Source organism: Aythya marila (assembly GCF_965140915.1).
Source record: "Aythya marila genome assembly, chromosome: 14".
Lineage (NCBI taxonomy): Eukaryota > Metazoa > Chordata > Aves > Anseriformes > Anatidae > Aythya > Aythya marila.
In genome coordinates, this window is record NC_139055.1 from 4,720,661 (window position 1) to 4,741,873 (window position 21,213).

The 21,213-nt window shown below is 43.1% G+C and overlaps 1 protein-coding gene across 1 annotated transcript; it reads right to left on the reverse strand.

Moving 5' to 3' along the window:
* Positions 1-216: 216 nt before the first annotated feature.
* On the reverse strand, positions 217-19,248 carry PANK3 (pantothenate kinase 3). Its single transcript, XM_082771652.1, has 7 exons — positions 18,896-19,248; positions 16,025-16,377; positions 13,953-14,206; positions 13,135-13,311; positions 11,359-11,482; positions 7,705-7,830; positions 217-6,545 (listed from the first exon to the last, which is right to left on the reverse strand). Exons 1-7 carry the CDS (start codon positions 18,921-18,923, stop codon positions 6,495-6,497), a joined length of 1,113 nt encoding a protein of 370 aa, XP_082627778.1. The 5' UTR covers positions 18,924-19,248; the 3' UTR covers positions 217-6,494.
* Between the last annotated feature and the right edge of the window lie 1,965 nt (positions 19,249-21,213).

Consider the following 21,213-nt stretch of genomic DNA (forward strand, 5'->3'; position numbering starts at 1 on the left):
AGCTGAATCTAAGAAATATAAAGTAAATTCTTCTTCTGTATTAAAATAGCATGAAAACTATACCAGTCATACTTCCTTACTGTAAAATGTTAATTAATACTGTGAGGTTATTATATATCAGCAGTACTATTAAATATCAACAACTTATGGTGCTAGAGGAAAAAACCACCACCTCCCAGAAACCTGACACCAAAGCCCACAAAAACAGACAATGAACAATCTCAAATTATTTATTAGGAAAAGACAAAGTACTGTTTGAACATTCATACAGAACAAATGCTAATAAAACCAGGAAAATAAACTGTAAAAAGTAGGCCCATCACAGCAGAGTTGGCTTATGATAAAGTAAATGAAATGCAAACTTCATTCATGCAAACAAGCAATAAAGTATTATTTACAGTTTCAATGGGATGAGTTACAGCATCGGCCACATTTAGGCCCCAATGAAGTTAGTGAGATAATAAAGGGATCTAATCTGTACATTCAGTAACAAGGCTACAAAAAGAAAAATAATTTAAACAATTTACAAGAGCTGTATTACAGATGGCATAAAGGTATCATTTACAAGAGTTGTATTAACAGGTGACACAAAGGTATTAATCAGGAATTTCTGAATACAAGTTTGTAGCACATATTTTTACATCACATCTTCAGTGTCAGAACAGTAAACAAGGAAGTGGAGACGTAACATGAGTGCAATGGAATAGAATAAGGCAACTTAACCAAATGGCTCTTTAGAGAACTTCCATCCTACAAGGGTTTACAATTATTAATTTGCCTGTTCATTTTGCTTAGCATCTAAAACATCTCAAGACGGGAGTTGGTCATTAGCAGGCCTGCACATGACAAGTCAGTAGATGGAAAAATCAAATACTCATTTGTTAAAATTTGCCAAAACTCATAAACATAGAAGAGTGCAGATAATAAAAAGCCATCCATAACCTGTAACATCAAAACACTGATTTTCATGTTCTAGATGCTGTCATTTAGTACTTCTCAAAATATTTCACTAGTCTTATAATGATCTCCTGTGATGCACAATCTGAAACTAATATACCTCCTCCTAAAGCATGTATTTACAATGTTCTTAATTCGATGCTAGAATTGTGACATGCTAGCAGTTTATAGCACAGATTAGCAATTGATATACCTTATTCCAGTTTGTTTTGTAGACTAATTAACATATTTCCTTTAAAAATAATTTTAAGTGGCATTTTTCCATTTTTTTCCAACAGCTTCCCCACATGCTAAAAGGAATGTCTGATTTCTTGAAGTTTTAGCAAAGAACAAATGCTGATATTGTTCTAGCTGACGCTAATTGCTTGAGCAGCTACGATGACAAAACAAACCTAAGGATAACACTGAAAGCCTGCAATGAGAAGTGATCCGTCTCATAGCGTACAACCGGAATGTCACGGGCCTTACAGAAAGCAGCACAGGAAGCTAAAACCTGTCAATGACTTGCCACCCTAACAAACAGTCCACGTATGTTAAAAAAAAAAAAAAAAAAAGGAAAAGGGAAACTCAAAATATGGCAAAAAGTTATTTGTAAGTCATAGATTTTAGGCCTGTCAGAAGGACCAGACTATAAATATTTTATTTACAGTTTCTGTTTAGAATGTTTATTCTCAACAAATGATCTAGCACCAGCAGGAATATGCAATGTAGCATTACTGTGTTCCCTAGGCAGAAGGCCTCGAGGCCAAATCTTGCACCCATTTAAGAGATCTACTCAACTAGCTGAAGTGAGCAGGATTTGGCACTCAGTTATGCAGACCTGGACCGCTCAAACATACTTCTGTTAGCACATTAGTAATTACAAACATATTACAGCCTCTTTTTAGATGTTTTCACAAAGTGTGAAAAAATGCTTTTAAAAAGTTTATTATTTTGCACATGTGAATTAAACAAAAGTAAAAGCGTCTTTACAGACTTTAACTCAAAGAATTAGTAATATTCGCAGATGACAGAATACTGGCAATGTACTTTGAAATACATTAATAAAACTTCAAGAACACAAGTGGACAACTGCCCCTCTGTCTGTGTGATAAGGCATTTTTTTGTCTCCCATCGTTACGTCTGATGACTTAATTTATGACGACTTAAAATAATTCATCCATTTTACCCACAGTGACCTTAATCATACTCCCTCTCACTGTGCATTAAGGGGAAATAGATCAGTAAAACCAAAACAGTAATTGCACATGCCAAGTGTTTTCCTAGCTCTGCATGGTAATCTACAGTTCCTGGTCAAACACTCCCAGTCTGACCCACAACAGTTTTGTTTGCTTTTTAACCTAAAAGGTCTATTACATACTGCGTATCTTTTAAGCCCATGTACTCAAAAAAAAACAAAACACCACCAACAAGGGAAAGAACTAACCTCATGACACGTGGAAAATGAATTCACGATAAAAGGATGACCACATGTAGCTGATCTGAACTGCACTGATCTTGATCTTAAGCAAACTGTTCCCTTGGGATTACACCTGTCCAGTTTCCAGAATGTGAATAGCAAAAGTGATGTTTAAAACAGTTCGAATGTGAATTTAGGCATTAATGTTAGTTACAGACTGAATGCGTAAGACACCATCTAGTCCTTAGGAAGCACAGACTTACTACAGAAAAAAGACACTAACTAGTTTCAAATGCTAAAATCTGTTATACTGAAATATTCAGGAATGAAAAGTTATTGTGACTTATCTGAAAGTACGTATTTCCTGAAGACCTATACTGGATAGAGAAAGACAATATTTCAGTCTTTAAAGGCAGTATCATCAGCTTGCATATATACTACCAACAACTCAGATGCAAGCAGGAATCTGACAGTACTACTGAAGGAATATTTAATCTATTACGAGAAGCCAGAATTTAACTTTTATTCTGAACACGCAGGCTAAGAATAGAGGGGAACAGCAGGATCTCATATTCTTTCTAGGCCAAAACTTCCAGTCTACGCAAGGAAGTATTCTGTGATGTGCTGAGAGAATCACATAGGTGCTTGCTTGCAGAACTCTAGAGAAAGAGAGGCAAAGATCTTCAAAAGGTAGAGATCTGAACACTGTTTTAAAATCTGGACCAAACTAAGACAAAAATAAATTATACCAATGTTGCTTCTCTCTGAACTGTTATCTTTATTCAGGTTTTGTTAAAAAATTCAAGTGTTTAGCCTTAACCTCTGCATGCCTCAGTAAAGAACACTGAAGGTGTGTTCACCTCATATTGCTAAATATTCAAAACATATTATAAAAAAGGTTCTCCTCCTGTTAAAAATGCTGTTACCCTATGTAGAAGTAGAAAGGTGGTAAAGGTTAACAGCTGTAACAACTTGGGAGAGCTTCATATAAAATGAACGTCTTTGGCCAAAAGTGATCTGTGCTCACCTGAATAAGAGCTAGTAGGATTTTTAGGGAGATACTGATAGAATAAAACTGTGCGTCATGCTTAAAAAGATCGAGCTGGAAAGAGACAAAAGTGCGTAGGCATTACCTCCAAAGATAATGGACATGGGGATAGGCAGCCCAAAACCTTGTGCTGTTCTCCTGGCATCTCTAACTAAACTGGATGGAAAGGATCTCCACAGCCAATGAAGTTATCTGATAAGCAACACTGGTCAAGAAGTCTCATGAATCAAGTCCCAGTACCATTAAAATTGGCATTACATGAAAAACTTAAAGGCACTCGCATGGCTGACTGAGCTGAAAGCAATTACAAATTCAAAATGAGCTTTATGCTTTACTTTACAAGTACCAGACAACTTTCCTTTAAAGCAGTCCTACTTGAGAAGACAAGAGTAGCCCTGAGAAAACCCCAAATGCCCTCTACTGTAGTACACTGAATCAGTTCATCATAAAGCAGCTTCAACCGGTTAGCTTTGGGGAACAGAGATGGCAAGAAAATAGAGATCAGGAAAAAAGCAAGTTACTTCAGTTATGCACATAGAAGATACAAGCCTGTTCAAATTATTCAGAAGAGAATTTAGATTAGAAGACTTTAAGGCTTATCTTGCAACTATTTGTGACGCCTAGTATTTCTAGGTGTGGTAGAGCCAATTTTTGGAGACTCTAGGAACTAGTTCTGATTTGGGAGAAAATAAGACAAAATGCAAAGATCTGGTTTTAAAGCCAGGCTTAAAAACTTTTTTCTTCCTGTAACGAAGTAACAATTGTGCTGATAAAACAAGTGAAAGGAAGCCTTTTTTCTGCAAGCTCAAGGAAAGAGAAAAAGAGGTAGGGCATACTTTGATTCTCACAGTAGTTACTATCTACACAATACAGCTATTCAAGAATTACTGCATTACTTTATTCTGTAACTGTACAATTTACCTTAAAAAGGTCTTTTAGGTCATATCAACTTCAAATGGTTTAAATTAACCATGGTCACGGTCATTAGGTAACCATCTCCTATGTGCGCTTCTGGTTAAATACATACCAACTACTGCTTCAAAAGCAGCTCTCAGTACCACAATGAGAGATGAATAGCAATAAATACAGACTAAAGGAACTGTTTCTAATTAGGCTGTAGTGTCTTAAAATACTCCACTTTGCAAGAAAAACATACAGTTGGTTCACAACATTTTCAGGAAGCTGTCAAAACATTCAGAAAACGTTCTCTTGAAGTTCTATAACCAAATACAGGTTACTTCCTATAGTCAATCTTGAAAGGAACAGTGTACAGTACTTGTAAGACACTATAAAAGCCATATTCACCTATTTTGTGAAGTTTCTGAAGTGCTCTGATTAGCATTACATCAGCTGAACTGTGAGTTCATCTTTTAATATGTAGACTGAAACATCAAAGCAAGCACAGAAAATTCAGTAGGAGTCCTAGGAAAAGCACTGGTAGATGAACTGTAGTTGAGATTGGCATTGGGCTCAGTGAAGTGGCTACTCTAAGTTACTGCACTCTTAAAGGATCACAAATGTATTTATTTTTTAAAGATGTTAATATGGGGCTTTGAATTTAAATAAAGGAAAAAAAATTGCACACAGCTTTCCAGTGTACCAGGTGGATGTGTCTGTGAATACAATGCGGCCACGCTGTGGAATCCTCTATTATAAAGCACATTAAAACCCAACACTAACGTGTTCTAGTTCGGTTGTTCTTTGTGCACTTATAGGAAATAACATTAAAATAAGTTATCATAAAAATGGGTATTTCTTTAGTCCACAAAGATTCATATAGCTAACAACTGTATAACGTCCTTATAAATTTCAGATCTCATGCCCTGCTTCAGGACTAAGTTTTTAACAATAATCCCAACTGCAAATTTCTGACGTATATAGGAAAAAATGATCAGTTCGAGAGTACGGATTTTATCCCAAGGCCACAGTTTGATAACTGGTTCCATATTGCAAGTGCACTGCATATTGGTCCTTTTAGTACTGCAATACAAACTCTGATGCTGTCCTCAACTTCCAGAAATCAAGCTTCCAAATGTAAAAGCAAGCTAGCCATCTTTCATTTTCAACATTTAGAGTCTGATTACCTCACATAAAATTAGAGAAATTAGATTTTCAAAATCATAGGATGGGACAAAAGTTTTCTAAGCCTCCATATAAGTTAGCCAAAGCATTAGAATTTCAATGTTCCATTTTTATTTTGTTAGGAGGAGGATTTCTTCAACTCTCACAGGCTTTGTGGTGTCTTCACAAATAATGATTTATGATGTCAGAATTTGAGGACCCTCCCTCCCCCCAACCTAAAGCTATTTTTGGAAGTCACATCCTGAAATTAAGAAAAGAACAGTTTCATTAAATTATTTTCTAAATCTAACCAAAGAGAGAGGGTCTTCCCAAAAATCACAGGTGGATCTTCAAGTAAGCAAAGAGGGCAAGTAGAGGTATCCACAAAATCTTCATCACATCAACTGCTTATTCTTCTGCTTTGGCTGATTTTTTGTGTTTTTATTCTTTCCACTGAAAACTAAAGCATTAATAGTATTTCCATTACACAAGAAAATAAAATAATTACTATTGTTACCATGGGAAACCACTGCCTATGGTTTCCTCATCTTGTTGATAGTACCTTACTGTTTTTACAGTTATGTGCATGAGGGAAATTGTGCTCATACTGTAGTATAACCAATAAAAATAATGTTTCTTTCATCAGTTATATACAAACCCAATAGACCTAAGACCTCAGGAATGAACTTGCAATAATTTAGTGCTGAGCACCTAAAGGACTGGCATTCCTTCTTCTGAAAGCTTGTTTTCAGAGGATGTATTGCATATTAAAAGTTCAATATTGGCTACATGTATTAAAGAACATAAATGATATCCCCAAACATTTCACTTTTGAATGCCCAACAGAGTAAAAAAAAAAAAACAAACACCTTCCCTATAATGGCAATATTCAGTAGCTCATCACTTCTTGAATTTAAAAAGTTACAGAAAATCTACCATTTTCTTTTCCCATCCCCAGACTTAGTTCCCATTGCCATAAACAAGTGTCATCCAGGTGGAAAACAGTTCAGTGCAGTGACATCTCGCATCTCAGCTGAAGTTTGGCAGCCCGAGAAGAGCACCAACAGCTCCAAAGTATCCCTGTTCAAAAGAAATGAGTATTTCAGGTTCAAGGTGGACATGAATTTCTTTGAATCATATATTTCAGTAACAACAAAGCATCTGGCAGACCAATGCTACAGAAACAACATGCACTTAATACATCATCTTTCATATTATTTTTTAAGCTTTATGAAACAAAAAGAAAAATATCTTTATTATTGAACTTAACTCTAGATTCTACCCTAAGCCTCCCCATACATTGCAGGAATTCTAAGACATGGCACTGACTTAAAGCACAGATTTTTTGTTTTGTTAAATAGAGGAGCTGCGTATTTTGGTTGCCAAAGGCTCTTCAATATCCACAGCTACATTATTCCCACAGTACAAGGATGGGATGTATTAAACTAACTGCACCTCACATTTGTAAAACAGTTAAAGCAGCATCTCCAAGCTTCAAAACCTTCTTATGGAATATATACTTGGCCAGACACAAAAAACAGCGTTCTCCTGTTGGATTACTTTTCCCCCACGGAAATTAAGAGGTTCTCTCCCTTCCTACCGCAATAAAACATCGAAGCATTTTGAATCTTCACTTGACAAAATGCAAGAGTTTTAAACAGATTGAAGAAAAATCTGAAGGGGTAGGACTAACAAGGAACTGTTCTATTACTGCAGACACTTGCAGGAAGACAGACTACTGTCAGTCTAGCAATAAACTATAAATGAAAAAAAATGTGAGAATTGACTGAAGGCTAAGAGATCTACTACTGGAATATTTGCAGACTAGCAAACTGAGGACAAAGATTGCCAGCCCCTTGCCAAGAAGCTAAATGTCTCCCAGCTGTAAGACCTGTCACTAACACTGATTACCTGTATGTTAATAGGTAATAGTCTTGTTTCCAACAAAAAACACCAAACAAGGAAGGGCTGTTGAACCCTAGCAGGAAGCTCAACATTTCTTGTACCTCTCCAACAAAATCCACAGCCTGATCTAAGACACTCCAAACAGGCTGCAGTACTTCCCTCCCTCCCTGACAGAACTGTCCCCAGAGAAGCAGTGCAGCACGAGAAACACCTCTGACTTTCAGCACCTACTGAGTACTCGGTGTCTGAGGATAGCACATGTAGGACAACTACTCAGGACATGCACTTTTATCAGTGGTAAAACAACACATCACATAAAGGCACCACAGCATACCTCATGTTCTAGGAACAAGGCCTTCAGCTGGCCTTTTGACCAGTAATCCAGTGCATATGCAAGAAGCTTCATTGACAAAGTATTCACACGCAAAAAGTTGCCAACAAACACAACTCTATTTATTTTCTAAAAAACAGAAAAACAGTAAAGGATTAAGTCTTTTCACTGCTTAACACAGCTTTGACAAATTAAGCTATGAAACACCACCATCCCAAGCAAAAAAAAAAATTAAAATATAATCCCAATATTTAGAACACCTGTGGAGAAGAATACTCTAACACTCAAGAATTAAAGCTCTTAAATTTATAGAGTAGCATTTGCATTTCAAATTAAGTGAGCGTTTTCTATAACTAAGCCAAAGAACCAGCCACGCTAAAAGCAAAATTAAATGGAAAACAAAACCTTGTATTTGGTAGAGAAGACTCAATGCCTTCATAGCCCTGTACAATGCTGCTTGATCCATATGCAACAAGGCAGCACTGTAAAGAAGCCGAAGACAGTAAGACAGATGCTCGTTTCATCTCCAGACCTCAATATACATCAGTGTAAGATCAGACTAAGACTTAAGCACAGACTGAAATTGAGCTGTGAATTTTAATCAAGTTAAATGCAAAGAAGTAAAAATCATTAAATTTTCCCAATTCACTGAAATAAATCTGACGTTAAATGGAAGCAACATTGAACACTGATTTAATGATACGAGAGCAAGAACCAAAGGAGATTTAATTGCGTTAAGGGTGTTAAATGCATGCTTGTATAGATGGTGTTACAAAAACTAGTAAGACAATTCAACCTGTAGTCAAAGCACTAACATGCAACCATTTTTTGCTATCCTTATTCACAAGAAAGACAAAACAAACCTCCCGTGAGGGCACCCAAACACAATTCTGCTTATTGCTGGAATTGAAGTAATTAAATCCATTTTAATCTTTATGGATCTGTTCAAGGTATCAGTTTGTGGATTTGCATTAATCGGTTCTTATGACTTGTAGTTTGGTGATATAGTTGGAATGAAGCCAAAAAACCTTGGACTAAAGCTTTGTGCAGTTTATGATTTCGGATTTGTACTCATTTACCCCATCCTTAAAGATAAGTCGCATACATTTGGCTCACACTCAGACCACGTGTTTTCACCTTCACTCTTATTTTACCTCTTTTGTTACCAGGTTATGCCATAAAGGACAAAAAAAACTTCCAAACCATAATTAACTCAATACCTACAAGATTAACTTTCTTCTTTAATACAGACATGAAAGAACAGAAAAGGAAACAGAGGGAGAAGTCACAATATTAAAACCAGAAATATGTCCTATTCCTCCAGCTCCTATGTAAAATGGTTACAGCAGCTAACAAGGCCTCTGAGATATAAGACTATCACCTCCGCAGATTTAAGTAGAGCTTTAAATGCAGTTGCCCTTGGACTTTTCAAAGCAAGCTGTTACTAAACCTCATCTCATACAAAATTTGTTGATACTTAGTGAGGAAATCCCTGGTGCTTAGCCATCTTATGTACATTGTATGCTTAAATTCAGTGTTCCACAGGATCTTGATTCAACGCCAGTTATGCTGAAGCTGAATGCACTGATTGTGTTCAGAGCTGTAAGAAACTGAGGATGGCAGGAAACCATCTCTGTACTAAGATGACAGGTGTCAGAGTAATCCAAAATCAAGAGTTAGTAAAAATTAAAAACAACATTTCAGTAGAAGCAAGGCTTCCTATGAGCTTTAATCAGAGAATAATTTCAGCTTGAAGAAGCCACTGGAGGCCATCAGCTACTACTCACTGCTTGAAGCAGGACTAACTTCAGACTTCAACCTTCCAACCCACTCAAGGCACATTTTGAAACTCTCCTTGGACTCCAGTCTCTCCAAGTCCGTATTCAACTGATCTCACTGTGGTCGTCTTTTTTTGCCTTACACCAATCAGATTTTCCTTTGCTGCAAACTCCATCCATTTCTTCCCACCCTCCTACTGTGCTTGGCTGTACCTTGCCCCATCCTTCCTGTAACCCTCTCTACATGGTGACAACCACCACAGGCTCTTCTTCAGGCTTGCCCCACATTCTGAGCACCTGATCATGTGTTAGGTGCTACAGGGCAAAGCTCTGCTTCAAGAGCCCTCTGTCCATCCTGTTGCTGTTTGTCCAGGCTGGGGCAGGACAGGGGGTCATGCCTGACATACCACCTGCTGGCTGTGCTCTTGCACACGCATCTTGGTACAAGGGCAGCCTAGACAGCTGCAAAGGTACGTGGGTGCCTCACGGTCAGGTCAGCTTGTCTGCCTGTACGCTTCTCTCTTTAGCTACCTTCTAGCCAGTCTGTACCTCAGCTTTGCTTTTTGCTTTGAGGATGTTATCCTGGAAAATTAATGAGCTATTCTGAGCTTTTTTCCCCATCAGAGCAACCTCCCACATGATCTTGCTTCCTAATTCCTCCCCCAGAAACAGAAGCTTGTCCTACTCAAGTCCATCTAAAGTCTGTATTCTGCTTCTTGCCTTCTTCACTTCCCTCAGTATTCTAAATTCTGCTATTTCTAGGCTGTTACTGACATCCCCAGCAGGTTCTTTTTCACTCACAACTAGCAGGTCCACCACACTTGCCTAGTCAGCCTGCCAGGCACGTGTGTCAGAAAATCATTCCCAATACACTGGTAAGTAAGGCAGTCCCTCCTTAAACTAGGACCTGCAACCACAGCACCTACCGCAGCTAGCTGAAGGGCAGTCTGCCTTCTCCTGCCACCAGAGCAGTCTGCAGCAGGCTCACACACCTCCATTGCGAGCCTCCCCCAATTCTCACTCGTAAGCTTCTGGTCAAATGCTGCTGTCCCACACCAAGGCTCGGAGCACGGAGCCACTCCCACGCAGTGTGACCTCCCTGCTTCTCCTTCCTGCCCGTTCCTGCTGGAGAGCCCGACGGCTGCAGCTGCCCCATTACAGAAGCTATCCCACCGCGTCTCTGCGATCCCACTGCTATCGCTTCAAATCTACACACCTGTTTCCAGATCCTCTCGGATCCCATGCTGCATGTGCTGGTGTACAGAGGGTTGAGGGGCCCACAGTCATCCTCTTCTCACGAGGGCACTGCAAGTCCTTTCAGCGCAAGACTCTGTGTTCCCCTGGTCCTTCAGTTATCTGCAGGCTTTGGGCTCCACTCCCTAACGGAGCTAGCTTAAAGCCCTCCTCAGCAGGTTACATTCCCCACTGGCAGAGAAACCCTTACCCCAGTTCATCAGGTGGATCTCAATTCTCCTCTGCAGTCTGTGTTCCCCCCAAACGTCCAGGGCTTTAAGATGCCAAATCCCTGCTGGTGGCACCAGCTGTGCACCCAGGCATTATCTGTAGCACGCATTTACCTGTCCCCCCAGCCTCTTACCTACCTATCAAGGGGGAGAAAATAATGAGTGCTTTCATAGTCCTGCAGTCACCTTTGCTGCTTTAAGGTGCATAAGCTTTCCAACTGCTACTAGATGTCAGTTTAAGTCATGTAAGCCTCCAGAGACAATCAAGACATTATACACCAATTCTTAGTTCTTTATTACTACACAAGTTTCATTTGAGAACACACTAAAAGATTCAAAATGATGTGTCATTTTTGCAGCCATGTAATCCAAAACCAAATAATCAAACTATGTAATAAGAACTTCTAAAGATTTACCTCATTTACTGCACACATCCGGGCAATAGACCCGATGTTATTTGTGATGGTGACCAAGATGGCTCTTGCAAGATCTTCTTTACTAACAGACTCTCTCTTCTCCTTGTAAATCATATTTCCAAAACTAGAACAGGAAAAAAAAATCCAGTAAGTATCAAGTGGCCCCCATGCATTCGAACGAACTTCAGAACGTAGCTTTTATGCTGTAACAGAACTTGTCATGTACTTGTTCATGAGGTGCTGCCTTTTCAAGTCCATACTAAATACAGTTTAATTGATGACCTCACAACTAATACTACACCATGGCTATTTGTCTGTTTACAGGAAAGGGTTGACCCTGTTACAATAAAGACTCCCAACAAAATCTTGTTGTTTAGATTGCTGATTTTCATGAAGAAGCACCTATGACAAGAAGTAGTCTTATTCTTAGGCCAGATTACTTTACAAACCTGGTCACTGTAAATGAAGTCAGTGCTTAAGTGACAGGCGGATCCTACAACTCCTCGTGCTCATTTCCTCACTCACAATATTTATCCTATCCTCTCTCCTAAAAGCAGCAGAAGTAAAACAGATGAAGTTAATTATTTTATGATGGGACACAAAGCTCTGAAACAAAATAAACAGCTGACAGAACGCTATTTAGGTTGTATAAACAGAGTTCTAGATTGGAAGGACACGCTCATTACTATCCACAGTAAATCATTTCTCATGAATCACCAAAAAAAGAAACAAGACATGGCTCCATAGCTACGCACCATTTTTTACAACTAAGGACTCTGTGTGTCAGATCTAAGACACTTCAGAGCCAGAATCCTGATTTTTCTAAGACTCAAAAAATCAGAGGTTTCTAAGGGCCTTAAAAACCACATGAGAACAGAGAGTACCGATACAAAGAGGTAGTTAAGATGAATTGACTAAAGTGTAAAGTTTACATATTTTAAAACCTCTCTGTAAAGACTTGTACTCAGCTGGCTAGAGAGGGAGAAGAAATGAGCTACTGTGAATTAAAACCTCCTTACTACCAAATAAAAGCCAAAGGACTGAATGAATTGTTGTGTATACATTAGCTTCATTCCCAAAGTTTTTTATTCTTACACTTAAGGGTAGAGAAGCTGTAACATCATGAGTAATCTTCCCCAGTGGAAATAAAACCAGCAGCTGTGACAAAAACTCTCTGTCAAATACATTAACTCCTATGGTGCAAACTGCTCAACAGCCTTCACAAGTGAGACAAATAGTTAAAATAACATGCCACGTGCCTGTACTGACCACTACATATATCAAAAGAGTGCACCACATATTGAAAAAAAGACACGAGGGGATACTACTACTGAAAGAGCAACAAAAAATGCCTTCCTCCTCTTCCACTCACCTTCTCCCTGGACAACAGCCGCACTAAAAGATTCTAGGAAGTCAAAAAGTAATTGGCATTAGTTTTTCCTCTGCACTTTGTTCTTGCCACTCCTATGATCAGCTCATGTTCTTCAAACTGCCGTAAAGAAAAATGCTCAGCTATACATGACACCACATCAGGTTTCTTCAGTATCTAGCTAGCAAGGCACACGTGGTTGCATGCAGCTTTAGAATTTTAGGATAACCCAGCACATACACTTCTAGAACAAAACTGTAACTTGATTAGAGTAACACAAAGAGAATTTCTTTTTGCAAGTTCTAATACTTTAGGTCTTGTTTTTGAAGCCATACTACCTCAGTCTTACAAAGAGAAAAAAAAGAACAACAGAAGAAGACACGCAGCAACAAAGAATCCTTGCTTACCTGGATGCTACAGCCCATCCTGGCAAGCCAAATCTTTCATAGTCTCCTCCATAAATATCTCGAACCAGCTTGTCAGCATGGGTGCTGTCTCCTTTAGATGCCATCTCCAGAGCTTCTTCAAAACTTTCACATCCCGTCAACAAACTGCATAAACCAAGAAAGGTTCCTCCACCTAGACTAATGAAGAAAAGCAGCTCCTTTTAAACGCTATTTCCTCACCAGAGATTTTTACATCTGACTTAGTAAAGCAAACAAAGCCATCTGAGATGACAGATGCAAGATGTCTGCTTTCTTACTAAGGTTCACTACAGTAACCATTGATTAACAACTGTTACAAGTAATTTCAAAGAAGCTAACTGTAAAATCAGATAATAAATAGCTAATAAATAATAATAAACTACCAATATGTCAACTGGAAGACTTCATCAGAGCCTGAAATACCCTGAAATGACACTGTGCCACTGACTCTGAGCCTTGATGATTTTCAGCAAAACACATGTGGACATATTTATGCTGATAGAGCACCAGAAGCACAGGTTCACTGGACACATTATCAAAACTTAAGACAAAAACTATACGACTCACTACGGAGCACTGCAAGCTTCTACCTATTGATAAATATTTGCTACATCTCAATAACAACAACATGGCAATGGGCTTCAAAAAATGCAGCTGTAAATTAAAGGTTAAAAACACCTTTTCCATACTAAAGAGAGGAAGAGAATACATGGGCTGAGTCAGGGAGAGAAGAAACACTGCAGAAGCTGAAGGTTCCCTGTTCCATAAGGTAACAACCCCAACGTAGGTTTTCAAGTTACCTTGTTCCAGTTACTCTCTTGTAGTTGTCTTTGGAATGGACTGATAAAATACTGACTCCTGAACCAATGTTAACAACCAGCAATGGGTACGGGTCGTCCAGGTTAAAAGGCATCTTTTGGCATCTCTCAGGCTCTGAGGCATTTCCAAAGTAGTAGCACTCTGCCTGGCCGTTGAAGCTGACAGAGTCTATATACAATAAGCCTTTGACAAGGCAGTCAAGCTCATCCAGTTTGTGCAGCTGGAGGTCTCCAATCTGTGTTAAAAAAAAAAAAAAAAAAACAAAGACAGTGTCCGTGTGTTCTAACATTGCTTAAACATGCTTCACATTTGTGAGGATATTCATCCTGCCTAACTCCCAGAAGCTATCTCAGATTTCCAATTCAGCAGCTTCAATCTCACCACAGTGCCAGCTCAGAGCTCAGTTCTGAATAGCTCCATTCGCAAATCAGGCTGTCTATAAACGCAGATAGCAGTCGCATCACAGCCAGGCATTATAAATAGCTGCTTTAGGAAGCTCGCAGATATCTTTTGAGATATTCAGACATTAATCCACTGAAAAATCGGTAGCATTTTCATCAAAGAAAAAAAAAACAGCAAATACCCTAGAGGCCCCCTCATGTGATGCTGGTCAAACTGACAAATGTGCACAACCTCAAGGTCTGTGGGTTCCCTCCCATCTCAGAAGGAAAGAGTTACTGCTACAACAGCAGCAGATGAAAACCAAAGATAAACACCTGACCAGCATCCTATCAGTGCTGCAGCTTTATTAGTACTCCAAGGATTACAAGAAAGCCACAGGTCAGAAATGCCGTAGGACACTAGGCTCCTTACACACCAGGCTCTTCCTTGGTCTTGCACATGACACTTCAGCTGTTGTTTCCTCATAAAGCACCAAGACAATTTAAAAAGTTCTGTGGATTTCAGGAAGGCTCCCATCTCCTATTTTACTTAATCCAATTTCACTCCGGGCTCCCCAAAGAATGATCACACTCTCTCCCTTACTGCAGCAGGGCATTCCAACAGTTATAATGAGTCCAACTGAGCAGCTAATCCAAGAAAAAAGCCACAAAGCGTCTCTCTGAATCAGATGAGCTCACTTTTAGAGAGCAGCCTGGGTTTAGACCACGAAGCTGCACAAAGCAGACTGTGTCACATGCTACTGACCAGCCTCATTACCGGATCACAACACTGCCAGTCCCCTCCCCTGCCCCCAGCTCATTTCAGCATCTCTTGCCCTGTTCGCAGCTGTCTGTGAATCACAGAGTGGCTGAGGTTGGAAGGGCCCTCTGAAGATTCATCTGGTCCAACCCCCCTCCTGGGCAGGGGAGGTGAAACTTCACTGCTGAGCAGAGCAGGGAACCGGTCCAACACAAACCATTTCTGTGAGGTTTTAGATAATGAAGCTGTACAGCTTGTTACCCTATCCCCTAAACAGTTGTTGTACCAGCTCAATGCAAGACTGGCACAGGACTGGAAACAGGAAGAGATTTTTTGTGCTATTGCTAGTCTGGTCTCTAGAAGCAGACCTGCAGCCACTTTGAAGCTAGGCCGTGCGTGCAGTGGATCCTGTGACAAGATTCTCAGCTATTAACCTTCTGAAACTGTTCCTAAACAAACGATCCATTTTGAACACCAAGGGAAGAGTCAAAAGACCTCAGGAAAGTCCCAAACCTGCCTGCTGTTGAGAAAGACTGCCTTAGAGATACCCATTCTGTCACACACCCAGAAACAATGTACTGGACCAAATCCAACAAAAACCACCCACGAACACTGAACACCTGTCATCAAGAACCACAAAAAGAAAGAAAATCCAAAGCAAGTCAAGCCCCTCAGCACTTTAAGTACATTCTCTCACTGGGAAAAGGGCAGATCAGAAGACAGTTATTCTCCGTAACACCATCCTGCATCTTTACATCAGAAAGCAAGTTTCTAGATTATCATGCCTATGACTGCAAAAGGAGTTAATAGCTAGGAACCTTTGAGCACTCTGCTATTTTTCTAAACACTGCTCGTCTCAACCCATCACCAGCAATGCTTCCAGCATCAGCACGAGGAAAGGTGGGCTACCTACTGTGCGAAAGTCTTCTTCAAACTTATAAGCGCCACCTCCCGTGGCACAGAGCACCGTGTGTAGTGTTGAAAAGTTTTTATTTCTTCCCATTTGGATAAAAGTAGGCAAATCGTGAGTTGGAAATCTAATAAAGTGCAAGTTTCCTCTGCGACCAAAAATGGTTAAGTCTTTCAGCTCAAGGTGGACATCTCGAATGCCAGTGGATCCATAGGCTACGTTGGATGTCAGGTATTTGCGGATGCTCTTCAAGCTTTCCACTTCCTCCTGCTCCTCCTCTGCAGTGATATCGATAGGTTCAAAATATGCAAGTTTCACCAAAGTTCCCCCAATGTCCATGCCAAACCATGGGAAAGCTGTGGAGATAAGAAGTGCTTGATTAGCTTTGGCAAACAGCAAAAGCAACGCGCCTAAGCCTAAGACTAAACCAACGCTATAGCTTTCAGAATGAAGTCATGGAACAGAAATCCTCCCGAGAGCAAAGAATGAGCACTCGTTTCTACTAAACTGTCTGAAATACACCTCTGACCACAGCTAAAAATGGAACAACGAGCAACTATTTACACCTTGAAACGCTGTCACGTGCTCAGAAAACTCAGCTAAGCCCCCCCCCAGGCCACACTTTATCTTTCTATAAGAAATTCAACTACCTCTTTTTTTTTTTTTTTTTGAGACCAAAGCACTAAGGTAAGCTTCCTTCCTCAAGTTACAGTTCTGACACAGTTCAGCAAAAGACTGCAGTGCACACTGGTGGAAAAACAAGTTGCACGTAGTAGCTGATGACAGCAGCAGGACGAGCAGTCATTGTCCAACAGTTATTTTGTCTTGCTCATGCAACATGTTGATTTGTTTGATAGGAAAGCATTAACGTATTCACACGTATTTTAAAAACTGACAGAGGAAGTCCCATTTATGAAAATGAACTGTTCATATATCCCACTGCAGTCACAAATGGCTTATAATTTAGAAATTACTATTGATTATATAAATAACGCAAAAAGCATTATTAAGAAGTGCAAGCAAGACAGAGTTACTGAATCCAAGTTCCACTTCCCTCTTCTACACCTCAGGTAGGACGGGGGAATTTCTGTAAGAAACACACCAGCATTTTGCCTGCATCACTTTCGTGGGCTGACTCCCCTCGTCTTCCCTCTAGACAGACCTTACGCAACGGCAGCTCCACAGGACGCTTTGCTCACATTTGTCATCTCCACCCCCAAATAACCTTTGGAAGTTTATCTTACAGGCCCTGGTCATTCTTCCCCACAAGGATCATCTTAGAGGAGCTGTCACACAACTGGTTGTTGGAAAGGACCTCTAGAGGTCATCTCGTCCAGCCTCTGCTTCGTGCTAGCAGGAGTGCTGCCTGTGCTAGATGGGGTGAACTACAGCTCTGGGTAGCCAAGACTGACAGCCTCCACAGGCTTTCAAGGATGGAGCTCTCAGAACCTCTCCTGCCTCCCCTCTTATACCAACTACTTGGTCTAAGTTCTTCCCAATCGGAATTTGTTACCTCCGTTAAAATGCCTGTCACTTCCCATCACATCCAAAGGGAGTTTAAATGCCCTTCAAGGGGAGGCTCACAGCACCACACCCAGGCAGCGGACCCGCCTCAGAAGCCGTAAGTTCAGCAGGTGCCTCCATCCAGCCTCACCCTCCCCTACCAGTCGCTCAGTCGTGCTTGTCTTCTTGATGCTACACGTCACGGATAAAAGTTGTGGCAGGCTGACCTTCTCAACTTGACTTTGTAGGCTCTTATCAACAGGCTAATGGCCTCTTCCCGTACAATGGTTAACCACTTTCCCCCCCGAAATTGGGCTCCAGCACCCATGATTAAATACACACTTCCTCTGAGAACTTTGTACTGCCTCAACAACAATTCTCCTGAAAAGTGTCTCTGTCTTTCACCGCCGAGCTACAAACCATTGGGCTAAGAGCAGTACAAGGAGCCCAGCCCAGTGTCATGGTCCATTTGGGCGTATAAGCCAAATCCACTGCAGTATCTGCCACTTGGAGGCACAGGACCCCCAGATACCAATGGGCCTTTCCGATCTCTTCTGCAGCCCTTGTGGCCCCGCTCCTTTTCAAACACCCAGCTGCCCTGCCCCTGCAGTCAGCGTGATGATCAGGAGCACAGATCTGCAGAGTAAATCCAACGTCCACTGCCTAATAAATTAATTGCTACTATAAAAAACCACCAGCTTTAAAATAGGTGACATTAAAATGACAGGATGAAACAAACCGGTTGATGCTGCACTCTTTCCTGCACTGCTCTTTGGCCCAATTGTTTCCAATTTCCATCACCCAAAACCACCATCAAAGTTCACTTTCAAGAGCCAGATGCCTGCAGCTCCAAACCCACTGCTCGTTTTAAGCCATTAACATTTCTTGTTGACGTTCAGCATCGTCGTTTGATGAAATTTACATCCACTACCAGAGAGAACAGCCGAGGCCCAGCAGCCATCCCCGAAATCAGCAGTTTTTGCCTCAGAAGCAACCTCGGACTGCTTTGAATTACCAAGCCACTATAACATCTTACGGAGCGCGCCTGCCTCAAAGTCACGACACCGTTCACTGACATTAAAAATTACGTTAAGAGAGAAAAATTAGATCCACCCGAGCCGCCCTTTCGGCGAACACAGCCAGCTCAGCGACCTCCACACGCCGGCATTACCGAGAGGCGGCGGCTCACTGCGCGCTCATTTCCTCAGCGAGGCCAGCCCGGGCGTTTCGGCCGCCACAGCGAGCTCCGGGCCGGGCCCCGCGGCGCCTCCCCAGCGGCCAGCCCGGCCCGAGCCCCCCTCCCCTGCCCGAGCGCAGCCCCCGGGCCCTTTTGAGCCCCCTCAGCCCCATGCCGTGCCCCGCAGCCCTTACACGGCTTCTTGGCGTCCTTGATCTTCATGGCGCAGCGCTGCGGGCCGGCCCGGGCGGCGCTGTGGGGGCAGGCGGGCGGCCCGAGCCGAGCCGGGGGCGGCCGCTGAGCTCAGGGGCGGCCGGGCCGGGCCCCGCGCGGCCGCTGTCCCGGCGGCGCCATGGGCTGGGCTGGGCTGGGCTGAGCTGGGCTGGGCTGGAGGCAGCGCGGGTGAGCCCGGCCCCGGGCGCGGCGGCGGCGGCTGCCCCCTGAGGCCGCCCCCTGAGGCGGCCCCGGCCCGGGCGGAGGCGGCGGCGGCGGCGCCTGGGGCACAAGATGGCGGCGGGCGCCGGGGAGCCGCGGCCGCGCCACACAATGGGGCCCGGGCAGCGCGCGCCCCGCCCCGCCCCGCGCTGCGCGCCGGGAGCCGCAGTCCGCGGGGAGCCGCGCTCCGCCTACAGCTCCCGGCGGCCCCCGCGGCAGCGCCCCCCGCCCCGCCCCGCCCCGCCCCGCCCCGTCACCCCACGGCCCCGCCGCCAATCGGGAGGCGCCGCCGCCACGCGGGGGGGCGGGGCGAGAGTCGCCTGAGGGAAGGCGCCGCCGCGCGGGGGGGGCGGGGCTTGGAGGTAGGGGGCGGGGCTTGGAGGGAGCGAGGGGGCGGGGCCTGGCGCGGGGGCGAGGAGCGGCTCAGGTAGGGGCGGGGGGGGGCGGGCGGTGGAGGCGCCCCGGGGGTGCGGGCGAGGCCGGGGGGGGGCTCCTGGGTGCTCCCGGCCCGGTAGGTGCTGCAGTACGGGGCGGCGTGCAGGGACCAGGGAGGGACTTGGAGGAGCCGGCTGATTCCTACGCCCCTAAACCTCCCTAAGCCAGAGAACTGGGAGATGAGCCCCAACGCCGCCCGGCAGCCCCAGGGCAGCAGGAACCAGAGAACAGCAGGGGGGGATTCGGGCTGCGCTGAGGGAGGCGGTGGGACCGGGAGGGGGCCGGTTCCTGTCTAAGCGCCGTTTTCCTCCTTTGACTTGGAAACTTGGAAAGGGGGGCACAACGGAGATCACAGAATCACAGAATTTCTAGGTTGGAAGAGACCTCAAGATCATCGAGTCCAACCTCTGACCTAACGCTAACAGCCCCCACTAGACCATATCCCTAAGCTAAGAGATAATCTCCTAATAGAGGTAATATTAGGGATTATCTCTACCAAGGGTATCGTAGTGACCCTCTGGGAGCAGCCTGCCACGTCCAGTTCTAATCAAACAGCACGGCCCTGGCTGCGGTGCCATCCAATCACTAGTGCACCGTATGACCGAAACAAGAAACAGACAGTTCTTAAAACATCCCTGGGTCTGGCCCAAGATAAGATGGGAGGAGGCGGTGTTAAGGAACCTTTTCCCTTACAGCCATTGGGATCCAAACAGAATGGCTGAGCGAGGGACGTTAGGTGTCTATAGGGACTGGGTTGCGAAGGCAATTGCAGGACACTGTGAGGAGACACAGCCCTCCAGACCCCAGACCCGAAGTGGGAATACAGCAGTTGGTTTCATTGTTCATAGGTCGGTCAGCAAGAGATACCCTTCGGAAATTGTAGAAGATGCGACTGCCAGATTGTATCAACCTAGGGGCACTCGGACACTGTCACTTCCCTAACCCCCCTTGATGATGAGTTTGTTACTGTAAAAGGGGCAGCTGGCCAGAGCGAAAAGGCGTATTTCCTTAAACCCCTAAAATACACATTGGGAAAACAAGGGAGAATACACAAATTCTTCTACATGCTGAACTCTCCAAAACCTCTGCTGGGATGGGACTTGCGAGAGCAATTGGGGGCAGAAGTGAAATTTGAATCAGGAAAAAATGAGTTTAAGGTAAAAGATGGCCACTTAATAGAGATAATAAGTTCAGCTCTTGTCAGCGTCCCAGCTCAGACAGGGGTACCAAAGGGGATTAAAAACCAGGTTTATCCAAGGGTGTGGGCTACTGAAATGCCCAGACGAGCCCAAACCACCACCCCCTATAGTAATTAGGTTAAAGTCAGGGGTTCATCCTGTAAGGACAAAGCAATATCCCTTCAGGACTGAAGACAGAAAGGGAATTCAGCTGATAATTGATCAATTTATCAAAACCAGGCTGCTAAAAAAATGTGAATCACAGTGTAATACCCCTATCCTGCCTGTAAAGAAACCAGATGGGAACTATCGGATTGTACAAGATTTGAGGGATGTAAATAAAATCGCTGAAGATTTGCACCCATTGGTGAGAAATCTGTATGCTTTGCTCTTAAAATGAATAGATGAATTGGCTTGGTTTACCGTGTTGGATCTGAAGGATGCCTTCTTCTGCCTGTCCCTTG

Bases quoted from the DNA above. Each gene is read 5' to 3' on its own strand.
- PANK3 (XM_082771652.1), bottom strand. From the start codon at position 18,923: ATGAAGATCAAGGACGCCAAGAAGCCGT. The intron at 14,207-16,024 runs GTAGGTAGCCCA...TTTTTAACACAG, and splicing joins TTGAAGAAGACTTTCGCACA to ATTGGAGACCTCCAGCTGCA. The intron at 7,831-11,358 runs GTAAATCTTTAG...TCTGTTTTTTAG, and splicing joins GGATGTGTGCAGTAAATGAG to AAAATAAATAGAGTTGTGTT.